The sequence below is a fragment of the Ptychodera flava genome, chromosome 18 (genome assembly GCF_041260155.1).
Source record: "Ptychodera flava strain L36383 chromosome 18, AS_Pfla_20210202, whole genome shotgun sequence".
NCBI lineage: Eukaryota > Metazoa > Hemichordata > Enteropneusta > Ptychoderidae > Ptychodera > Ptychodera flava.
In genome coordinates, this window is record NC_091945.1 from 28,256,844 (window position 1) to 28,275,231 (window position 18,388).

General features: G+C 38.2%; 1 protein-coding gene across 1 annotated transcript in view; it reads right to left on the minus strand.

The window, feature by feature from the left end:
• LOC139117696 (atrial natriuretic peptide receptor 1-like) overlaps positions 1-10,452 on the minus strand; it is a 43,766-nt gene extending 33,314 nt beyond the window's left edge. Inside the window, 1 exon segment of the mRNA XM_070680941.1 lies at positions 9,759-10,452. Within this exon segment, the coding sequence (XP_070537042.1) occupies positions 9,759-10,452 (694 nt within the window).
• Between the last annotated feature and the right edge of the window lie 7,936 nt (positions 10,453-18,388).

Here is an 18,388-nt window from a genome sequence, read left to right on the forward strand (position 1 = left end):
TACATGTATGTATGTATGTATGCATGTGTATGTATGTATGTATGTATGTATGTATGTATGTATGTATGTATGTATGTATGTATGTATGTATGTATGTATGTATGTATGTATGTATGTATGTATGTATGTATGTATGTATGTATGTATGTATGTATGTATGTATGTATGTATGTATGTATGTATGTATGTATGTATGTATGTATGTAGGTATGTATGTATGTATGTATGTATGTATGTATGTATGTATGTATGTATGTATGTATGTATGTATGTATGTATTATCTATCTATCTATCTATCTATCTATCTATCTATCTATCTATCTATCTATCTATCTATCTATCTATCTATCTATCTATCTATCTATCTATCTATCTATCTACCTATCTATCTATCTATCTATGAATTTACGTACATATGTATTCTAATATGCTTGCATACATCCGTGCGTTAACATAATGCATATTACTTACATTTGAATGTACCTGTAACGTGTGAAATGAATGTTTTACGTATATCAAGTAAAAACATGATTGAGTGAGAGATGGATTCGTGCACTGGATGGATGTTGTACTTCCTGACCACTTAGATGAAGAAAAACAGCAAATCTACAACTGTTCGCTTAATTGTGACGGCTACATACAATTCTACTGCAGTATTAAATGGTCATAGAGGAATCTACAGAGGCGGATAAAACGAGGTAACGAGCTTCTATTACATCGGCAAAATTGAACATTTGACCGTCATACACTAATTGTACTGGCCCCATTTTCAAAAACACGCTTTTGATACTAAATATACTACCAAGCATTGCCCATGCTACTAAATGAGCTAACATCCGTGTCTCGTTCCCCCCGAGTACCCTGCACAGGGAAAATCATGTCTACGATTCACATTAGCCAGGCTATTTAGTGCCTTGTTAACCTTCGGCATATATCCTGAGTAACATCATGTCCGCATCCCGTGTACAAGAAAACCGACTGCGTCTAATAACGTCAGCTGACAATCGCAAGGGCCTTTTAGTCTTTGCTTCTTATTCGCTGCAAGTCTCGTTTTAATTGGCAGTTACCGTAATGTCTGGCTAAATCTTCGGCGCATGGCAACAGAAATATCGGAATATGTTTCCGGAAAGACGGGGTAATGATTCTTTTGGATGCACCACGTGAATACAAAACGTCAGTATGATTTCCGTGATGTATGTGACGTTAGAATATCAAGGCCACGAAGGCGGCGTCTTTACCGCTTTTAATTCTATTTATTTGCAAATAGCAGGCAGGTCTGAGCTACGTAGGCTGCTAGACAGTATTGATGCGAATTCTGTTTGTGTAAATGTTACAATTCCTGCAAGCCTTTATCCTAGGGTACAGTTCAGAGAACACGCCATTTATAGTGACTTCCAAGAATAGGGCTACACGTTATCGAAGTGCCATTTGCAGAATACCGATAGAACAGTATCAGTCTCTGTCTCTTATGAAAAGTTCCTATTGACCTAACCGTTTACGTATATCGACTACTGGAATTTTTTCTTTGAGAGTTTACATGTTTGTTTGAATTGTTTCTTCGCATTTTGTAGTCATTTAAGGTTTCTATAGAACTGTTTTTTCTAAACTACTTCAATTTGTCGTGAGCAGCACGCTTTGCTCGTTGACAAGAAACACCAAACCAAGGTGGCTGGTAAGATTTGCGATCATTCCGTCGACTGTACTGACAGCGACCATCCGCACCTGCCGTCTTTAGTGCCTCATTTAGAGTAGAAATAGTTTGAGAAATGTTTGAAATATCGTGGAGGGCATTCTCTAACATGCACAATACAGATGGCGAGGTAAGATTTTCCTTGAAAGTTTCTCTACATTTTTCCGACATGCGGAAACGGACACAGTCGGGGATAGCATTATCAATACACATCTTGAAATGAACGCTTACATCTTTTAAACAATGCAATTAACAGAGAATCGGCAACTAATGTTTGCATGAGTGATGTTTCTTTGTTTTTCGTGCGCTGTTGTTGGTGGTTTTGCCTTTCACTCCGCTGTGCAAATAATATGTATTTCCATTTTCCATGTTAACCCCCTTTGTATAAGGTTCGATGACCTTGAAATACAAATAAACTTGCACTATGAGTGCACCTGAACCATAAGTAATAATGCCGATCTTTCTTAAACTACCTTTTAATTGCGATAAGCAGCTTGAAGCAGAACCTTCACTCGTCAGATACAACGCCTGCCTAGAAATGATGCTAGTTCCCTTCAACACTATATTATTATGCTCTGGAACTATACCATCGAGCAGTCTGCCTGCAGTACTTGCAGCGAACTCCAAGACTGCCTTTTTAATATAGTGTATCATGCCCTGACTGTATAAACTAGTGTGCAAAACTTCTATTAGACCGCTTTGTACTCTTTTATCGTGCAATTTTGACATGTCCGTCCGTGGATGCTTTTTGGTGAAGTGTGGATTAGAGTGGTGGGAGCTAGGTATATAGATAAAACTTGTCCAAACGGGTATTAGGCATGTGCTTACATCGGACGGTATATCTTAAGATTTTTAATGAAAGATAGTAGTGCAATGCTTGGCAAACATTGTAACGATTATATGTTATGGCATCTCCCTATTCATCTATTACCTATTGAAAGATTTGTAGAAGACTAGAGATCACGATATCTACAAGATCTATAGTACATTCAAGCTTGGTCGCGTGGTGGTTGTGCTTGAATGTTTTCGGTCTTATTATGACAGGTTGAAAACATTTAAATATACAATATATTTGACTACTGTAGAAATAAGAAAAGTCCGGTTCAACAAAAAAAAGGACTTCATCAATTTTGCGCCGTTGCTGCTTGGATTGACAGGCCGTTTTGCTCTACGTCACTAAAGTCCTAAAACCTGTCATTAATGATTACATCTACGTTGAGGTACGGAAAGATGTGGTTCATTCTTTGAAGTTTTACAGGAAAAAAAAGAATTTTTTTGCTGGAAATAGAATCGAAATACTGTGTGCTGACAAGCTGTCACCGAATCACATGACCGTCGACTATGTTTTAACCCTTTGAGCGCTGTAATTTTTTCCCGCCAAAATTTTAGTGCAACATTTTATCAATTTTTATGAATTTTTCTGTAATTCTTTTGATGATTTCGGACCAAATGGACATCGGATTTCATTTGCCACAGTTTTTCTCAAATTTTGGCAAAAATCTGGGAAAAATTGGCCAGGGTTTATTTTATAAAGGGGACACAAATATACTTTGGCGCTCAAAGGGTTAATGATCTACGGGGGCCGTTGTAGTGCCTGAGGAACGGGCACTTTTTGATCAGTCGAACGTATGTCGTGTCTGATTGGTTCATTAACGCAAACCAGTCTTCTGAACTTCAAAAATCGATCAATCCTAATGTTAGCTAAATGAACAGAACAAATGAGATAGTTTATAATAATTAAGCACGTACTTAATCGCTGTAGCTTTGGATCTTGTTTCCTCCTCCACAAAAAGAACCACTGTAATAAATATAACTCTACCTTGCATCGACAACGTTGTGTATTGAGGAAGCCACCGTTGATGTTGGTAAAGCTTTGATTGAAATTATTAGATCCGGAGGCTCTGTATCGTTACCCCTTAATTCGACAAATTAATCCAAACTATCGTATACGTAGATGTAGAGAGGAGAACATTGATTTTTTAATTTGATAGAACTCAGTGCGAAAAACAAAGAAAGTTGCTAAAGTCTGACCAATATCGAGCATACTTAAGACGATATAACTTCAGGTACCACCATTCCAAGAAATATTTTGAAATGGAAGCTTAAAACTTCAGAAGCGTACAAGACACATCGTTACAATATATATATATATATATATATATATTATAATATATATATATATATATATATATATATATATAGAATATATATATATATATATATATATATATATTATATATATATATATATCTGGTCCGTTCCAAGCTATATATGTACATGTGATGTATGTCCACTTTTAGTTGATTTTGGTTCGTATCTTCTTTATGAAGGGTCCAACAAAGATTGACTGGACGCATCTTAACTCCATGACCCATACAAGCTTTGCATGTAACTCAAAGTAAATTTGCCGTATTTAATCTATTTTCTCACAAAATATTTAAGAAACGTTTAAAAAATGTCATAGATATTGAAGGTTTTGTTGAGACCAATCTTTGTTGGCAACATTATTTGAATTGCATGTATTATAATTTGGAGTACCTTTGGGCTGTATTTGAGATAGTAGGCCTTATAGTGGTTGGTCGCACTTGTAAATCATCTCTTTACAAATTCTAGGGCTGCTGTATACATTGTCACAACGGCATGGAAATATTGAAGACTTAGTTTGACTATGATTGTCATTGCTTTTAGATCCATAAGCCATTACTGGAACCTGTTGTGGCAGGGATTTCATGTTTGCAAAATTTGAGCCTAAATTGCAAGGGAGAGCTTATCTTCATATTATGTCGCGCTTGCGCCAAGATGCGTTCCATAGATCTCACAATTGAATCTGGCTTCTCTTGCCTTGAAAAGTTTCACTATCTGACTAGTCTTGCAATTGTGATTGTCACTCATGTCTCTTTTCAACCATACGGGTAAATTAAATACCATACGAACGATTGTTTTTTGCGATGATCTTTGACCTACACAAAAGAAAAACATGTTTGCCGCAAATATCAGAAAGCCTTTGTGCGTGCCAGATCTATGAATATGAGGTTTTCCCAGCGCTTGTACGTTAATGATAATTATGTTACGGTAGAGTCAAGTGGAAAAAAGACCAGCCTCGTGTCTGAACCATCTTGAAGGAAAAGACCGACCTCACGTCTGAAGTAGCTTGAAACCCGTAAAACTGCATTGTCTGTTACGCGCCAATGGAGGATAGACAGTGATCAGAGTACCCTGAAGACAACCAGGAAAATTGTCAGAAATATGTTGGATTTGCCTTATCTTGACTTGGGGTGGTTGTGACAACATTCTGTACCGATGAATGACTTAGCTTATTTCCTTCACCTTGGCGCCGACCGTCTGTGTGCTAAACAAACACACCTGGTGGATGTTGATTTGTTGGTTATGAGGAATCGAAAACAGACGGTAAAATAAGGTGGTGTGGTTCCGCGATACGAATCATACGACAACATACGCCTGGACGATCTGAAGGAATTCCGGATAAAAATAGATTTGCAAAGAATCTAAATCACCATGACATCCTTTTAAGGGAATATGATGCTTAATGGACCTCGCAGCATGTTACGAAATGTAACGTCAATACTAAACGGCTTTATACTGTGCTCTGAACAATGAACCTTTCTTGTTATGGGGTATATTTCAGCAAGTTTGCTCTGGCTGCTCTCTTCAAACAGATATATATATATATATATATATATATATATATATATATATATATTATATATATATATATATATATATATATATATATATAATATATATAAACCTGCGGGATCCTTAGGTTGGAAGGTTAGGTGATGAGTTTAGCGCCTTACTCACCGTCTACCCACAACGAATGAAAAGCCCAATCTAAGAGTCAGACCGCCCACATGAGCCGACTGATCCATTAGCTCTGATAGTAGAGCATCCGTAATGTATATGGGGGTGTGGGTTCGAGTCCTACATGGGTTACTTTTCATAACACCAAATTATACAGATTTCCTCGTGGAAAATGACAGTGCTCGATGCTAAAGCAGAGTCGCGTTTTAAGTAAAACACATATTACTTCGTGTACAAGTTTTTTTAAAAAGAATTCTCATCTTAGATGACGAGGAACCCCTTCATATTATATATTTTCAAAAAGCAGAGAATCTAAAATTTAGTAAGGTAGCAATATTTGCTCGAAGGATGAACGGGGTGTATATTTGGGGTAAAAACCTCAATTTTAGTATTAATGATAAAAATCAATTAAAGGGGCGCTGCACTTAACACAGTGTGTTTTGCTCAAAAATAACTTTTTCGCAAATATGCTTTGAATTTTAATTAATTTGTTAACCCAAGATTAAAATATCGGTTTGGTTTACCTTTTAGCTTGTCAAGCAGTTGTAAGTTACGTGATACAGAAGTGTTAATTTATTCAAAAAAATCACCCGATTTCCTGGCTTCATTTTCCTCCCAATTTCAAAATTTCCAAAGAATTTAACTCCACTCTTGCTGGGTAAAATTTTCTGAAATTGTTACATTATATTCTTTAAATGCTACATAATAAAAAAGCTAATTTGTTTCGCAATAAAAATCTCACATTTTGAATAATAGGCAATTAAATTTTGCTAATCATGATTTTAATCATTTTTAAATGTGTCAGCCTTTCAAGCCTTGAAACAAGATTATATGTAGAAAAAGACGACTACTTTATTTTGCATTATCTACCGTTATTTAAAATGGCATGGGTTAAAATACTGACACTCAAAAAGTGATTAAAAACGTGATTACCAAAATTAAAATGCCTCTTATTCAAAATTTAAGAACTTTGTTGCAAAACAAAATAGCCGCTTTGTCGTGTAAAATTTAAAGAACACATTTTGTAAAGTTCAGATAATTTTACCCAGCCATGCAGAGCCCGGTTGGAAATCTTGAAATTAGGAGAAAAGAGAAGGAAGAAAATATGATGGTTTGTATACATTTGTATAAATTAGCATTTCTTTATCACACCACTTACGACTGTTTGACAAAGCTAAAAGGTAAACCCGACCAATATTTCAATCTTGGGATAAAAAATTAATTAAAGTTGAATGAATGTTTGGAAAAACGTGATTTTGAGCTATCTGCGCTGTGTTGGGTGCAGCGCCCCTAAGTTACATGTATCTCGCAGTCTTCACACAGACAGAACTTTCCTTAGGTCTATAATCTCATTTATATGATTTTGACGTACCATTATACTACGGTTTTAGATGGTGTTGAAATTCGATAAATAACATTTTTTTAGGTGGCAACATTTCAAAACCAACTCCCGGCTTGGATTTACCTGTGTTGATCAGACGATCAATGCTGATAAATCTACATTGTTAAACAAACGCTCTGAGTCGGCTTTGAAATGTCGCAAAATGTCGATATCAAAACATACTGGCAATTATGGCGGGAATTTCGAGATTAAAGGTAAGTCGGCGACAGACATTTTTAATATGGCGCTGTCGGATGTCGAGCGAATTCCAAAAGCCACGTGCTCTTTCAAACAGAACTTCCTTTTTAAAATGCAGATATGCCTGTACGAATCCAAAAAGTGTGCCAACGTGTAGAGCATCATAGCGGGAGTGCCTTTGTTTGTCGTCTAGAAAATACACGTTTAGTATTCTTAGCTACCGATGCAGCGTGGCGATGCATGCTAAACTGTTGAAGAATATTCGTTATAGCCGTTACAACCTAAGTTTGTGAACGGAATTTTTCAATTATATGTCTGTACTTATATCTTTACCGCATAGATGTAACAGTGACATTACTGAATTAAGCAAGAGGACATTCATAGAAGTTTTCATTACCGAGACGAAATGACGCCCGAAACCTTTAATTTACCTGTCCATCGAATATCTTGCCCATCAAACAATTTTCCACACAAAGCCATTTGATTTTATACGTGAAAATGATGAGCATATGGTGACAGGCATTTACATGAAAATAGTTTGGAAGTTTCGATCTGCCGTCTCGCCACATTTTCTTTCGTGTTTATTGTACCCAAAGTGGCAAGTAATCATAAACACATTTACCAACAGCCCTATCGTTACATCGATTATTTCAAATCAGTGTGGTCTTCACGATAATTTTAGTGTACTCATAAGCACGTTCATCAATCCACTGATGCATAACTTTTTTGCAATAAACACAGGGAAATACATACATAGATACACACTTTCATACCGACGTACACATCCATCCATCCATCCGTCCTTCCCTCCCTCCCTCCATGCATGCATACATGCATGCATGCATGCATGCATCCATACATGCATACATACATACATACATACATACATACATACATACATACATACATACATACATACATACATACATACATACATACATACATACATACATAAAATGATTTTGTGCGTGACTACCTTGGGAGACATTACGTCGTTGCATCAGTTCTGTCAGTGAAAAATCCTGATGAATCGTCTAGCTTAGCAATCATATCATCTCGACTGCTGCATTGTTGATCTTCCAAGAGAGTGAAATGTAGTTCGAATTCGAATCCCGATACTTATTAGCCTCATTTTAATACGACATGTCGTCAGTGGAAATCAGAAGTGAATAGTTAGTGCTGTTAGGTTTTTAGCTCAACTATTGACCAGTTATCAGGGTGACATTTCAGTGAATAGTCTTCCTCGATGTTATGCCTATCTTTAGTAGTATTTTTCCATTTGAAGGTCGCCAAGTGTTCGAAAGCTGAGTTTGAAAACGCATTTCGTAGTCAATAAGTGAAGAAACCGCCTACTTAATTTTAACAACTTGAAGACTCATAATTGTGTCTCAAACAGCTATGGTGACGCACTTGACATTTCGGTCAAATGTGACATTGTAGAAAAAGTCGGCGCCCATCTGTTCTCGAATATCGCACGCACACACACATACAACAAACAAATCCGCAGCTGCAGAGCTCCATTATCGTTGAGATCAACACTAGTGATTTTCACAAGAATTAAAAGGGGACACTTCCATCATTCTGAAAAGTGTCTGTAAAGCTCACGTTGCTCATCGCTGTGTGACAACTCTCTGCCCATGCGCGACATCTCCATCACGAGAACAAGGTAGTAGCGCATTAGCAAACTGTTATATCAACCGACCAACGGTGACTTTCAGATATCGATGAGATCTCCGATAATGTTGACAATGACGGTTAAATGTCAGACAAAACCAATACTTATAGTGATACTCAACCAGCAGTTACTATGGTAACGGAAATCGATACAGTTTTGCATCCCTCGTACCCGAAGGCGATAACGATATTAGAATATTTAAATGTTCACCGACTGAAGTCAACAGAGATAAATATTCGACTTGATATAAGACTTCTAAGAAAAGCTGTCACAAACATATATACGCGACACATACCTTTCGAAGCGACACTTCTCTAATTTCTATGTAGCTCTACCCAAATTGGGGAGCACACAGCTTCTTAATTTCGTAAGTCTTTATTATCAAAACACCGAGGACTGTAGGTTTACCTGTACGATACCATATTCTTAAGTTTTCGCTAGAGTGCAAAAACACTTTTGGATTCGTATGCAAAGAAGAACCCTACGATTCTTTCTAGGGACATATACGGAGTATGATTTACGTGTGTTAAGATGGTCTCTTTTAACTGTGATCAGCTGCTGTAATAAAATACATTAGCAATAAATTTTTCAGGTGTATAGTGGAGTAAGGTACACCCTCAGGTATTCGCCACTTTTTCAGCAATATTAAGGTTTAATTTACAAACGACTGGTGGGGCAAGACACATGATGGTTTGGAGGGGGTTTATAATGGTAGGAAGTCGTCAATTTCAGGTCTGATAATCGTATTAGTTTTGATTATACATGCTGATCGCAAAAACTCCAAAATTTGATTTATACACGAACAATGAAGTTTGAATGTTCCGAGGACAGCGTGGGATATATACAGTGAACGTGACATTCAAAGTCAAGGCACGCAGAATTACGGGATTAAAAATATATAAAACAGCATGAAACCACGTATCGGTACTATCTGAAGCTAAGGGTAGGGTAAAACAATGAAAAAAGCAGAGTCAATGTTAAAAATACTCACTTCGAGCTATTTGCGAAATCCCCTTCAGAAGTTGCTTGATATCACTGCTTCCGTTGAATTCCTGCGACTGGACGATCGTCATATTCTTTCGTGCGGCTGCTTTTTTGAAGGACAGCGCCGGCTGCTCGAAGAAGTTAGAACCGGGATTGCTGGTGTTTCTTTCTACGAACACAGCAATGCGATCCCAGCCAAAGTGTTCGGCAACCGTTGTGAAGAAGTCCCCGAATTGCCAAAAGGTGCCGAACGAGCGTATCATGGTCTCGAAGCGATATTTCTTTATGAGGAACTTGTCGTCTAGGCAACTGCTGCACATGTAAGCCGTGTTCCAAACCATGGATAGCTTTGCGATGGGCTCGGCCTCCACCGAGTACACAGGCCCGAAAAATGCGCTGTACCTTTCCTTATCCGTAAGGTTGAGCACAGCTTCGAGTGTACTGATGTCGTAGCCCGTAGAATTGTACAGCGTAAACGTGAGGTTACGCCCAGGTAAGAGAGTCGGGTCCCGATTCACCTTTTCCAACGCAATGAAATGGGCCGCTCCCGTGCGTCCTTTACTGAACGGCGTCTCCCAATCCGATAGCGTTATAAGCAGGCGAAAATCTTCACAATGCATCGGAAAAGCCATCAAACAGAGGATCATACAAGGTTTAGGGAGGATAAACAGGAATCTGAGAAACGCTGCGAATCGAATCATTTTTGTTCACAGACTTCCTCTTGTGAATTACGTTGATATGTGACAGGCGGTCGGCGGGAAGGGGTCTGCGAAGTTAGCGCCAATTGTCTGCACGAACTGTAAGCAAGAATACTTCGTGACGCTGCGAACCCCGTAGTATACTCTGAAGATTCTCCACGTCGGCAAATTTGAATATGCAAATCATTGTTTGTATATTTGATGTGACGAAAGTAATCAGTGCCGCAGCTAAACACGCGAGATTTGGGAATTATTGTCCGGGGCTACTTTCCACGGCGTCTTCTCAGCGCATCAGCGTAGGAATATGTCTGTACTGAAACATTGCATCGTCACTATTATCATGGATAAAAATATCGTGACTACACGTGTGCTAGATGATTATACATGATTATACGTACAGCGGATAAGTCCCGGGGTGAAACTGATAGTACAGTTCTGTCTAAAAGAGTGACTAGATAACGTTATTCCATTTATTTCAGGACGCGTTCTCTGCTCGATAATCGCTGGGGAGCTCGCAGCTCTATAAACTGCCATTACTATCATCAAAGCTAATCGAAGAATATATTTCGAGCAAAAAAGGCGTACGTGTGTCTTGTAAAATGTGTCACGAGTGTGACTGCAATATCAACAGCTTTCCAATTGATGAGTCGAGGCGGAAGCTGGGTGGGTGGAAAGCGGAAGAAATCGGTATGTTTAAAGATGGTGTCAAAAAACCTCAAAAGAGACATGTCTTATGAAAAAGAAATAGGACTAAAATATGTATACCTTCCATAGGTCTATCTATGCACATGAAACATTTTATTTGAGATCCTTACATACATATTAGTATGCCCTTTAGGTTCCATAGGTATCGCCTGCTGATTCCCCAGTTTATTAACTGATGCAACTCGGGGTAGAAAAATTGACATTTGGATTAAAGAGAACATTTTCACTGATAAGTTCAAGGGCGGATTTTCGAGAGGGAAATGTACAGGAATCAACGAAGGAGCAGGCTCGCGTCCTGAAGGTTCTTACGAAGAGCATGTTGACCAATGAGTGCAACTGGACGGGCACAGCAACGAAGGGTGCTGTGCATAGACCATACCTTAATGTAGGGTGCGCTTGCTAGGATGTTGCGTTGTCTTCAGCATGAACGCTAACTGATTCATTTCCGGAATCAGACAGATGTCATTTCTGCGCTGCACTCAATGTTGCTATCACGTTTTTTATGGAGAAACCGTATGACATCAGACCAAGAAACACTTCACTAACTTTACGACGAAACATTATATTGCCTATGTACTATGTACTCCTCAATTTATCAATTAGGCCAAAGTAATTAAATTCTTTGTTTTGCGTCCACTCTAAATGGGAAAAGGTACGCGTCTAAGCAGGTGAAAAACACACACAAGAAAATTAACACAATGTAATTTGATTGCAGCAAAAAAAAAATGGTAACAAAATTTTAGTTCACAACAGGTAAGCGGTTATGACCTAAAATTTCCTATTCAAATACACTGTGTGTGTTTTCCATGAAAACCATAAAAACCTAAGTGGGTGGGGACGCAAAACAAAGAATTTAATTACTTTGGCCTTATATGAAATCTCTCTCAGAGTCTCTCTCTCTCTGAGAATCTCTCTCTCTCCTCTCTTCTCTCTCTCTCTCCTCTCTCTCTCTCTCTCTCTCTCTCTCTCTCTCTCTCTCTCTCCTCTCTCTCTCTCTCTTCTCTCCTCTCTCTCTCTCTCTCTCTCTCTCTGTTTTATCTAATTATATGGGTGCATATAATATATCTATATATATAATATATAATATATATATATAGATAATAATATACATATTCACTCAGGGTGTGTATATATATTATATATATATGTATATATATACACATATCACTCAGGTGTATATACATATATATATATATATAATATATATATATATATATATATATATATATATATATATATATATATATATATAATATATATATATATATATATATATATATATATACTCGTATGTGTTTCTGTATGTGTACTTTTCAATTCCTGTCACTGTCAGTTTAACACGTGCTTTGATGTTGATAGACGGGTGCAATGTTTTCTTTTCCCGGCATATCAAAGCCATCTTGCATCAAGAGGAGAGACAAGGATCAGTACGTCGACTGTGTATCATTATGAATCAGTTCGGCGGATAATGCCAGAAAACGGTGAAATGAACGGGCGAGCCAGTCCAATTACCCGTTCTTGGAGCAGCACAATGTGGTATCAACTTGCAAATGATAATTTAATATATCTTATCATTCTGTGCATCGACGTCGCGCCATTGTCCACATGATTGCTAAAACACACATGTTTTCATAAGCTATATCTATCCGTCCGGGGCAAAAACGACGACAATACCTTCGATTAACGTTCTGAAATTAACTACGACGGAGTCCTTTTGGGCTTTTTAATCGCAGTTCGCGATAGACTACATTTACTTTAGGAAAGGAATAATAAGCAACTCCATGTTCAATGGACGAATGATAAACGAAATGAAATGACATAGTATACATGTTTTATTGTTTAGTATTTGAAAGGCTACTCGTCGCCGACGGGTTGCATGTGTTCGTAACGATGTAGCTATGTGCATTTCACCTTTATGGAAGCTGCTTGTATTCTCCGTGCAATGATTTAATACATCTTATCGCTTCGTGCACCGACGTTGTACCATCGTCTATACAGTCGCTAAAAATCACACTTGTTTTCACAAGCTGTATCAATCCGTACACGGCAAAACCGGCGGCAATACCTCCGATTGGCATTCTGAAATTCAGTACGGCTAAGTCATATAAGGCTGTTTCATTCAGTTGTCGATGGACTGCGTTTGCTTAGGCATAGATATGTAAAGCACGCTTGATTTTCAATGAAAGAATTACAACATGGATCAAGCGTAAAGGTACTACGCATGTCTTTGCAAAGGCACTCGTCTTTTTGCTTGAATGTGTTCGTAGCGTATGGCTGTGCATGATTTAGTTACGAAAGTGTCAATAAATAATCTTAACCTGACAAATGGCTGAAGAAAATCACTTTATTAACCAATACGTATGCAACAATGTTGCTTCGAGTTTCAAGAAATTATTTATTTACTTAATTATTTATTTATTTATTTATTTATTTATTTATTTATTATTTATTTATTTATTTATTTATTTATTTATTTATTTATTTATTTATTTATTTATTTATTTATTGCTCTGTATTTATTCTTTTAGTTGCTAGTATGTTTGCTTACTTTCTGTGCGAAAAAAGACACAAGACTACTTGAAGAGCAGTTTTGAAGTTATTGGGTATATTTAAGTCCTACCAATCGCATTACTGATGAAGAAGATTATAGTGCCAGATTTTGAAGGTCACCACTTTCGGCGCTAGATCTGGCTTTGCTCCCGTTTTACAGCGAAGAGATTTGAAAAATAATATGGCTGAATATTCAATGCACGAAACATTCCGTGGAAGTCATCCCACTCAGCATTAGTTTATTCCGATTACAGATAATCCACTGTTTTTCCAGACGTTGCACCAGACTTCACTGATTTTGAATTCCAGGTGTCCCATAGGCTTCACATTTTAATTTCTTAGAGTACACCTTGGCATAGATGACAATTCTAAAGGCTTAGTACCCAATACTGTATTGAGCAAGTAGACGTCAACTTTAAAAGGGAGGCGATTTATCAGTCTTTTATTGTCAATGTTTCCTTCACTCAAGGTATATTGTGTTTTATGGATTCCGGATCACGATGTAACTATCTTTATCTGAATGTTGCCCTTCTTTTGGGTCAAGTAACTTTGAAAACATGTCTCCTTAAAGACACGAGCAATCGATTTTTACATCTATCAATTATTTTGGAATAGCGTCACGCCTCGGTTATGGCCATGAATGACTCCCCCGGTGAATAAAAGGCGGAGAATCCCCTTCCTTTAGTCTCACAAGCTTAATATCTGGGTCTACGTGACTGGGGCATAAATTGTGCATATCGCTGCAGCTTATAATGCCCTGAATGCTTAACCGCGTCGCTATAAAGCCAAATGGGTGTAATTGTCTTATTTGAAGGTTGTCAACGAGCGTTAACGCCGGCGTGTTAACAACACTTGGCCAATACCTCCCTGCTGTGATATCGATCCCTCAGGAGATCAGTTCAAAAACCTGAGATGAACTAATATATGCCGGGTTACCATGGGTCGATCACCAGCGATGAAATTATTGTCCACTGCACAAGCACATTGGAGTTATGAACCTAAGTGAGCATGAAATAAACTCTCCTGATCTCCTGGACGAAGGTACCCCGGAGATATTGCCAGCTAACGATTCAATTGGCCGAGAGCAACAACTTATAAAATTTGCAGATGGAGAATTCATGTTGATACAAACTTTATCGCTTAACTGACTTATCTAACCAACGGTAGAATGCATAAACCATGTACCTCTGAATCTTCATGATTTAGACACTGAAGTTTTTATTGAAATTCTAAGTAGCACAGATCGACAACCCTGATAATTCCTCGGAGAAAACTTTTACTGTGCTTGTATAAACGTTTCTAAATTTAATTTCCTATGACCTCATTTCATCATTTTTTTATCTCCGTCAAAGCGGCGTTTCCCTTTGTTGTAACACCTTGGGTTAATGATAGCCAACAAAGGCGTGAATTTATTCTCAGGGGCCGATTCGATACGAGCAAAGGGCATGTCATCGCTAAATTGATGAAACAACAAATCTCGTTAACTCGTTTAAAGACGAAATCTTTGCCTTTGATTCCCGGTCTTTGCAATATATATAGCTATTCGCATTATTATGCTACAGTAGAATTCAAATGGCAAATTGGAACTCATTTCAGGGGCCATGATAATGCTTAACCTCTTCGCTACATTATGTACAATCTTGTTGTTACACAAACTATACATTAAACGCAATGGACGATATATTATCTATATTTCCTCTAACAACAAAACTAATGTCGTTTTTGCGTCAACAAAACCATAGTCAGCAGTGCAGTATGTCTGACTTCATCTGAAGTAAACTAAATCGCTAGGCTTTTGTTTTTTAGCCACTAGATATACATGTCCGTATAGCTTTCAAGCACACGGCCAGTGTCAAGAGTGGGCATTATCCTAAGACGATGTCTCTCGGTGATGCAAGAGAAAGAAGAAAACATCAATACATCTAAAGATTAGTAAAAACACTAAATGCTTCTAATAGATAAACAAATATATAAATCAGATAGCCAGTCTATCTATCTATCTATCTATCTATCTATCTATCTATCTATCTATCTATCTATCTATCTATCTATCTATCTATCTATCTATCTTTAGTATCTATCTACCCTAATTTTTTGTCGGCCTGTTGTCTTTCTGTGTCTTTTTATCTTTCTATCTGACTTTTCTATCGACGTAACTATCTGTCTGTTTTGTCAATCTACCTACCCAACCATAGATATACTCATGTATCCATAAACATATCTATCTACCATCTGTAGGTGGAGATATAAAAAAGACACTGAAATTTTAAGTTTCCGAATTCGCACTGTTATTGATTGAAAAAAAAAATGAACGCGGAGTTATATATACTCGAGACGGGAGGGGGGAATATATCGTTTCCGATATACTGAAGGAGGATATGTCTTTAAGCACCCACTGGCATTGTTATCAATAATGTTGTCATGGAGTCCTCTTAAGTTCTTGTTCATATCCTTTCTGAAGAACTGGAATCAATTTTTTGCCCTCCAAATCACCTATTGCTCTTCAAACTGACCACTCGAAAATCCATGCCACAAAACGGGCGGCCAGGTCGGCCACTCGAAGAACGGAGCATTATCACTAGAGTGCGGCACTTATGCCTTCGAAGTTGGGAGGAACAAGGTCATTCATAATGTTTGTACTGTTCACCAAAGACACCGCGTCTTTTAAGTGCGATATTTTCCGATAGCTGTGTCCTCCAGAACGCGATTGCCGTGAAATACTCCAACTCTACAGGCAGTCTATGGGGCAATTTTGCATAAAGTGGTAATTGTGAAACAAACCTCTACTGTCGACTATCACATGAACAGTCGTGTTTACAATTTAGAATAAGCGTTGGAAAATTCGGCAGGTCCGTCTGAAACAAGAAGCATGGGTCGGCAGCGCGAATGTAATAACAGGGATTTTAGAAACAGCGGCATCCATGAACTGGTTCTCACACATCGAACCCAAAACCACAGACAAATAGAAACAGACTTGCAACGGGTATTGTTCAGGGCTTGAAGCGGTTACGTAAGTCATCCATGTTCGCCTCGCCTCAGGTAGCTCTCGCCTCGCTTTTCCGAAGAGTGCCGACCATGCACCCTTCGGTAGTTTCCGGATTTTCGCCAATTTTTAAGCGAAAGTATATTCGGCAAAGTTTGTGTTATTGTTGTCATGTGGTGCTGAGTGGAATCGGCATTCTGGCGTAAACGGGAAAGTTTTGAGAGTCGGGAAAGTGAGTTTTACCATTTTAAAAATTCCTCTCACATTTTTATGAATACATAATGAGTGTGTTTCGACCAAATTTAAAAATCTTCTATCGATACTGTCTGGTTTTACTCAATGGTTTACGGTCAGTCATATCGTCTATTAAAAGTTGGTCATTGAAGGACGTGTTTATGAAACTGCGGGCGTGTTATGTTTTGATTGGCGTGAAGCAGTGTTTCTGCCCTGAGAGCTCACAAAGTAAGTATGGTTGCTACGCGACTGGCAGCACGATGCCATCTCGTCGTACTTTTTGCATAATCTCGTGCAATTATCAACCACGAACAAAGGTCTCAAAAAAATCTAACACCTGTGAAGCTCACTTTAATATGAAAAGGCCATAGTCTACCGAGACGACCACGGAACAAAAGCCATGCCGCGTTGCCAGTCTGTTTCTTCTATTTGTCTGTGCCAAAACCGAGTGCTGAAATATCGTGTTTCGCACTTTTCAGTTGTTCCAGCGTTATACGTTAATTGACAGGACAACTCGTCTCCAGGCGTTGCCATGGTGACGAATAGCTGTTCTGACTTTTATACATAAACCCAAAGGTTCTGTTTGCAGAAAGGATGACGGTGATCCGAGTTCAAGTAACAATAAATGCACACTACGTTCGTCACAAACACATTTTGTCATCATTCACGCAAAGAAAACGTGCGATGCGCTGAACGTGTCCTAAAGGCAAGGTTCATGAAAATGTTTTGGGGTTTACTGAATACGGCCTACATTTTGTTGTTCTTGGCTTTGATGTATTGCCGCATACTACAAACTTAATATACTCAATACGAAATCCTATATTAACATTTGAAAGTTCGTGTTAGGTGTGATGAATGCGTATGTTTGCCAGCAAAACAAAACTGAAAACGCAAGACCTGTATAGTGGGATTCAGAAATGATCAAAGTCGGTCATGAAATCTTTGCGATGAACCCTTTAACCCTGATTAGACTTTGCATTTGCCTGGAAGTGATATACATAAGAGCAAAAAGGTGTCTCTTGGAATTAGTCGAAGGATTATTGGCCCCTTTTGGTAGAAACCGAGGCGCTATTTAGAAAAAAAAGATGCGCAAACTGAACTACCATGCAGATATAATTATGAAAGTTCCACCAGGACCACTTTCCAATGTCGACGCCTGTGATACAAAACGCTTTATCAAAGTCAGCAGAATGAGATGATTATTTGGTCTCGTTGGTATTTTTAGAAACACTAGAGCTTGCGAAAACTCTACTACACGAGTCGAAGTTCTCGAACACGTGATAAGTGGTCCGGGCGCTACAACCAGGATATAATCACCGCCTCCACTCGCGGCTGCCAGAATATTGATACCACATCAATAAGATCCTTTATTTTTCTGGAATTCAGGTTCTTCTATCAGCCGACAAGAAAGTCGGATCTTGATGCAACTGACTGCCGCTGGCAGCTGTCAACACCGACGCAAAGAGA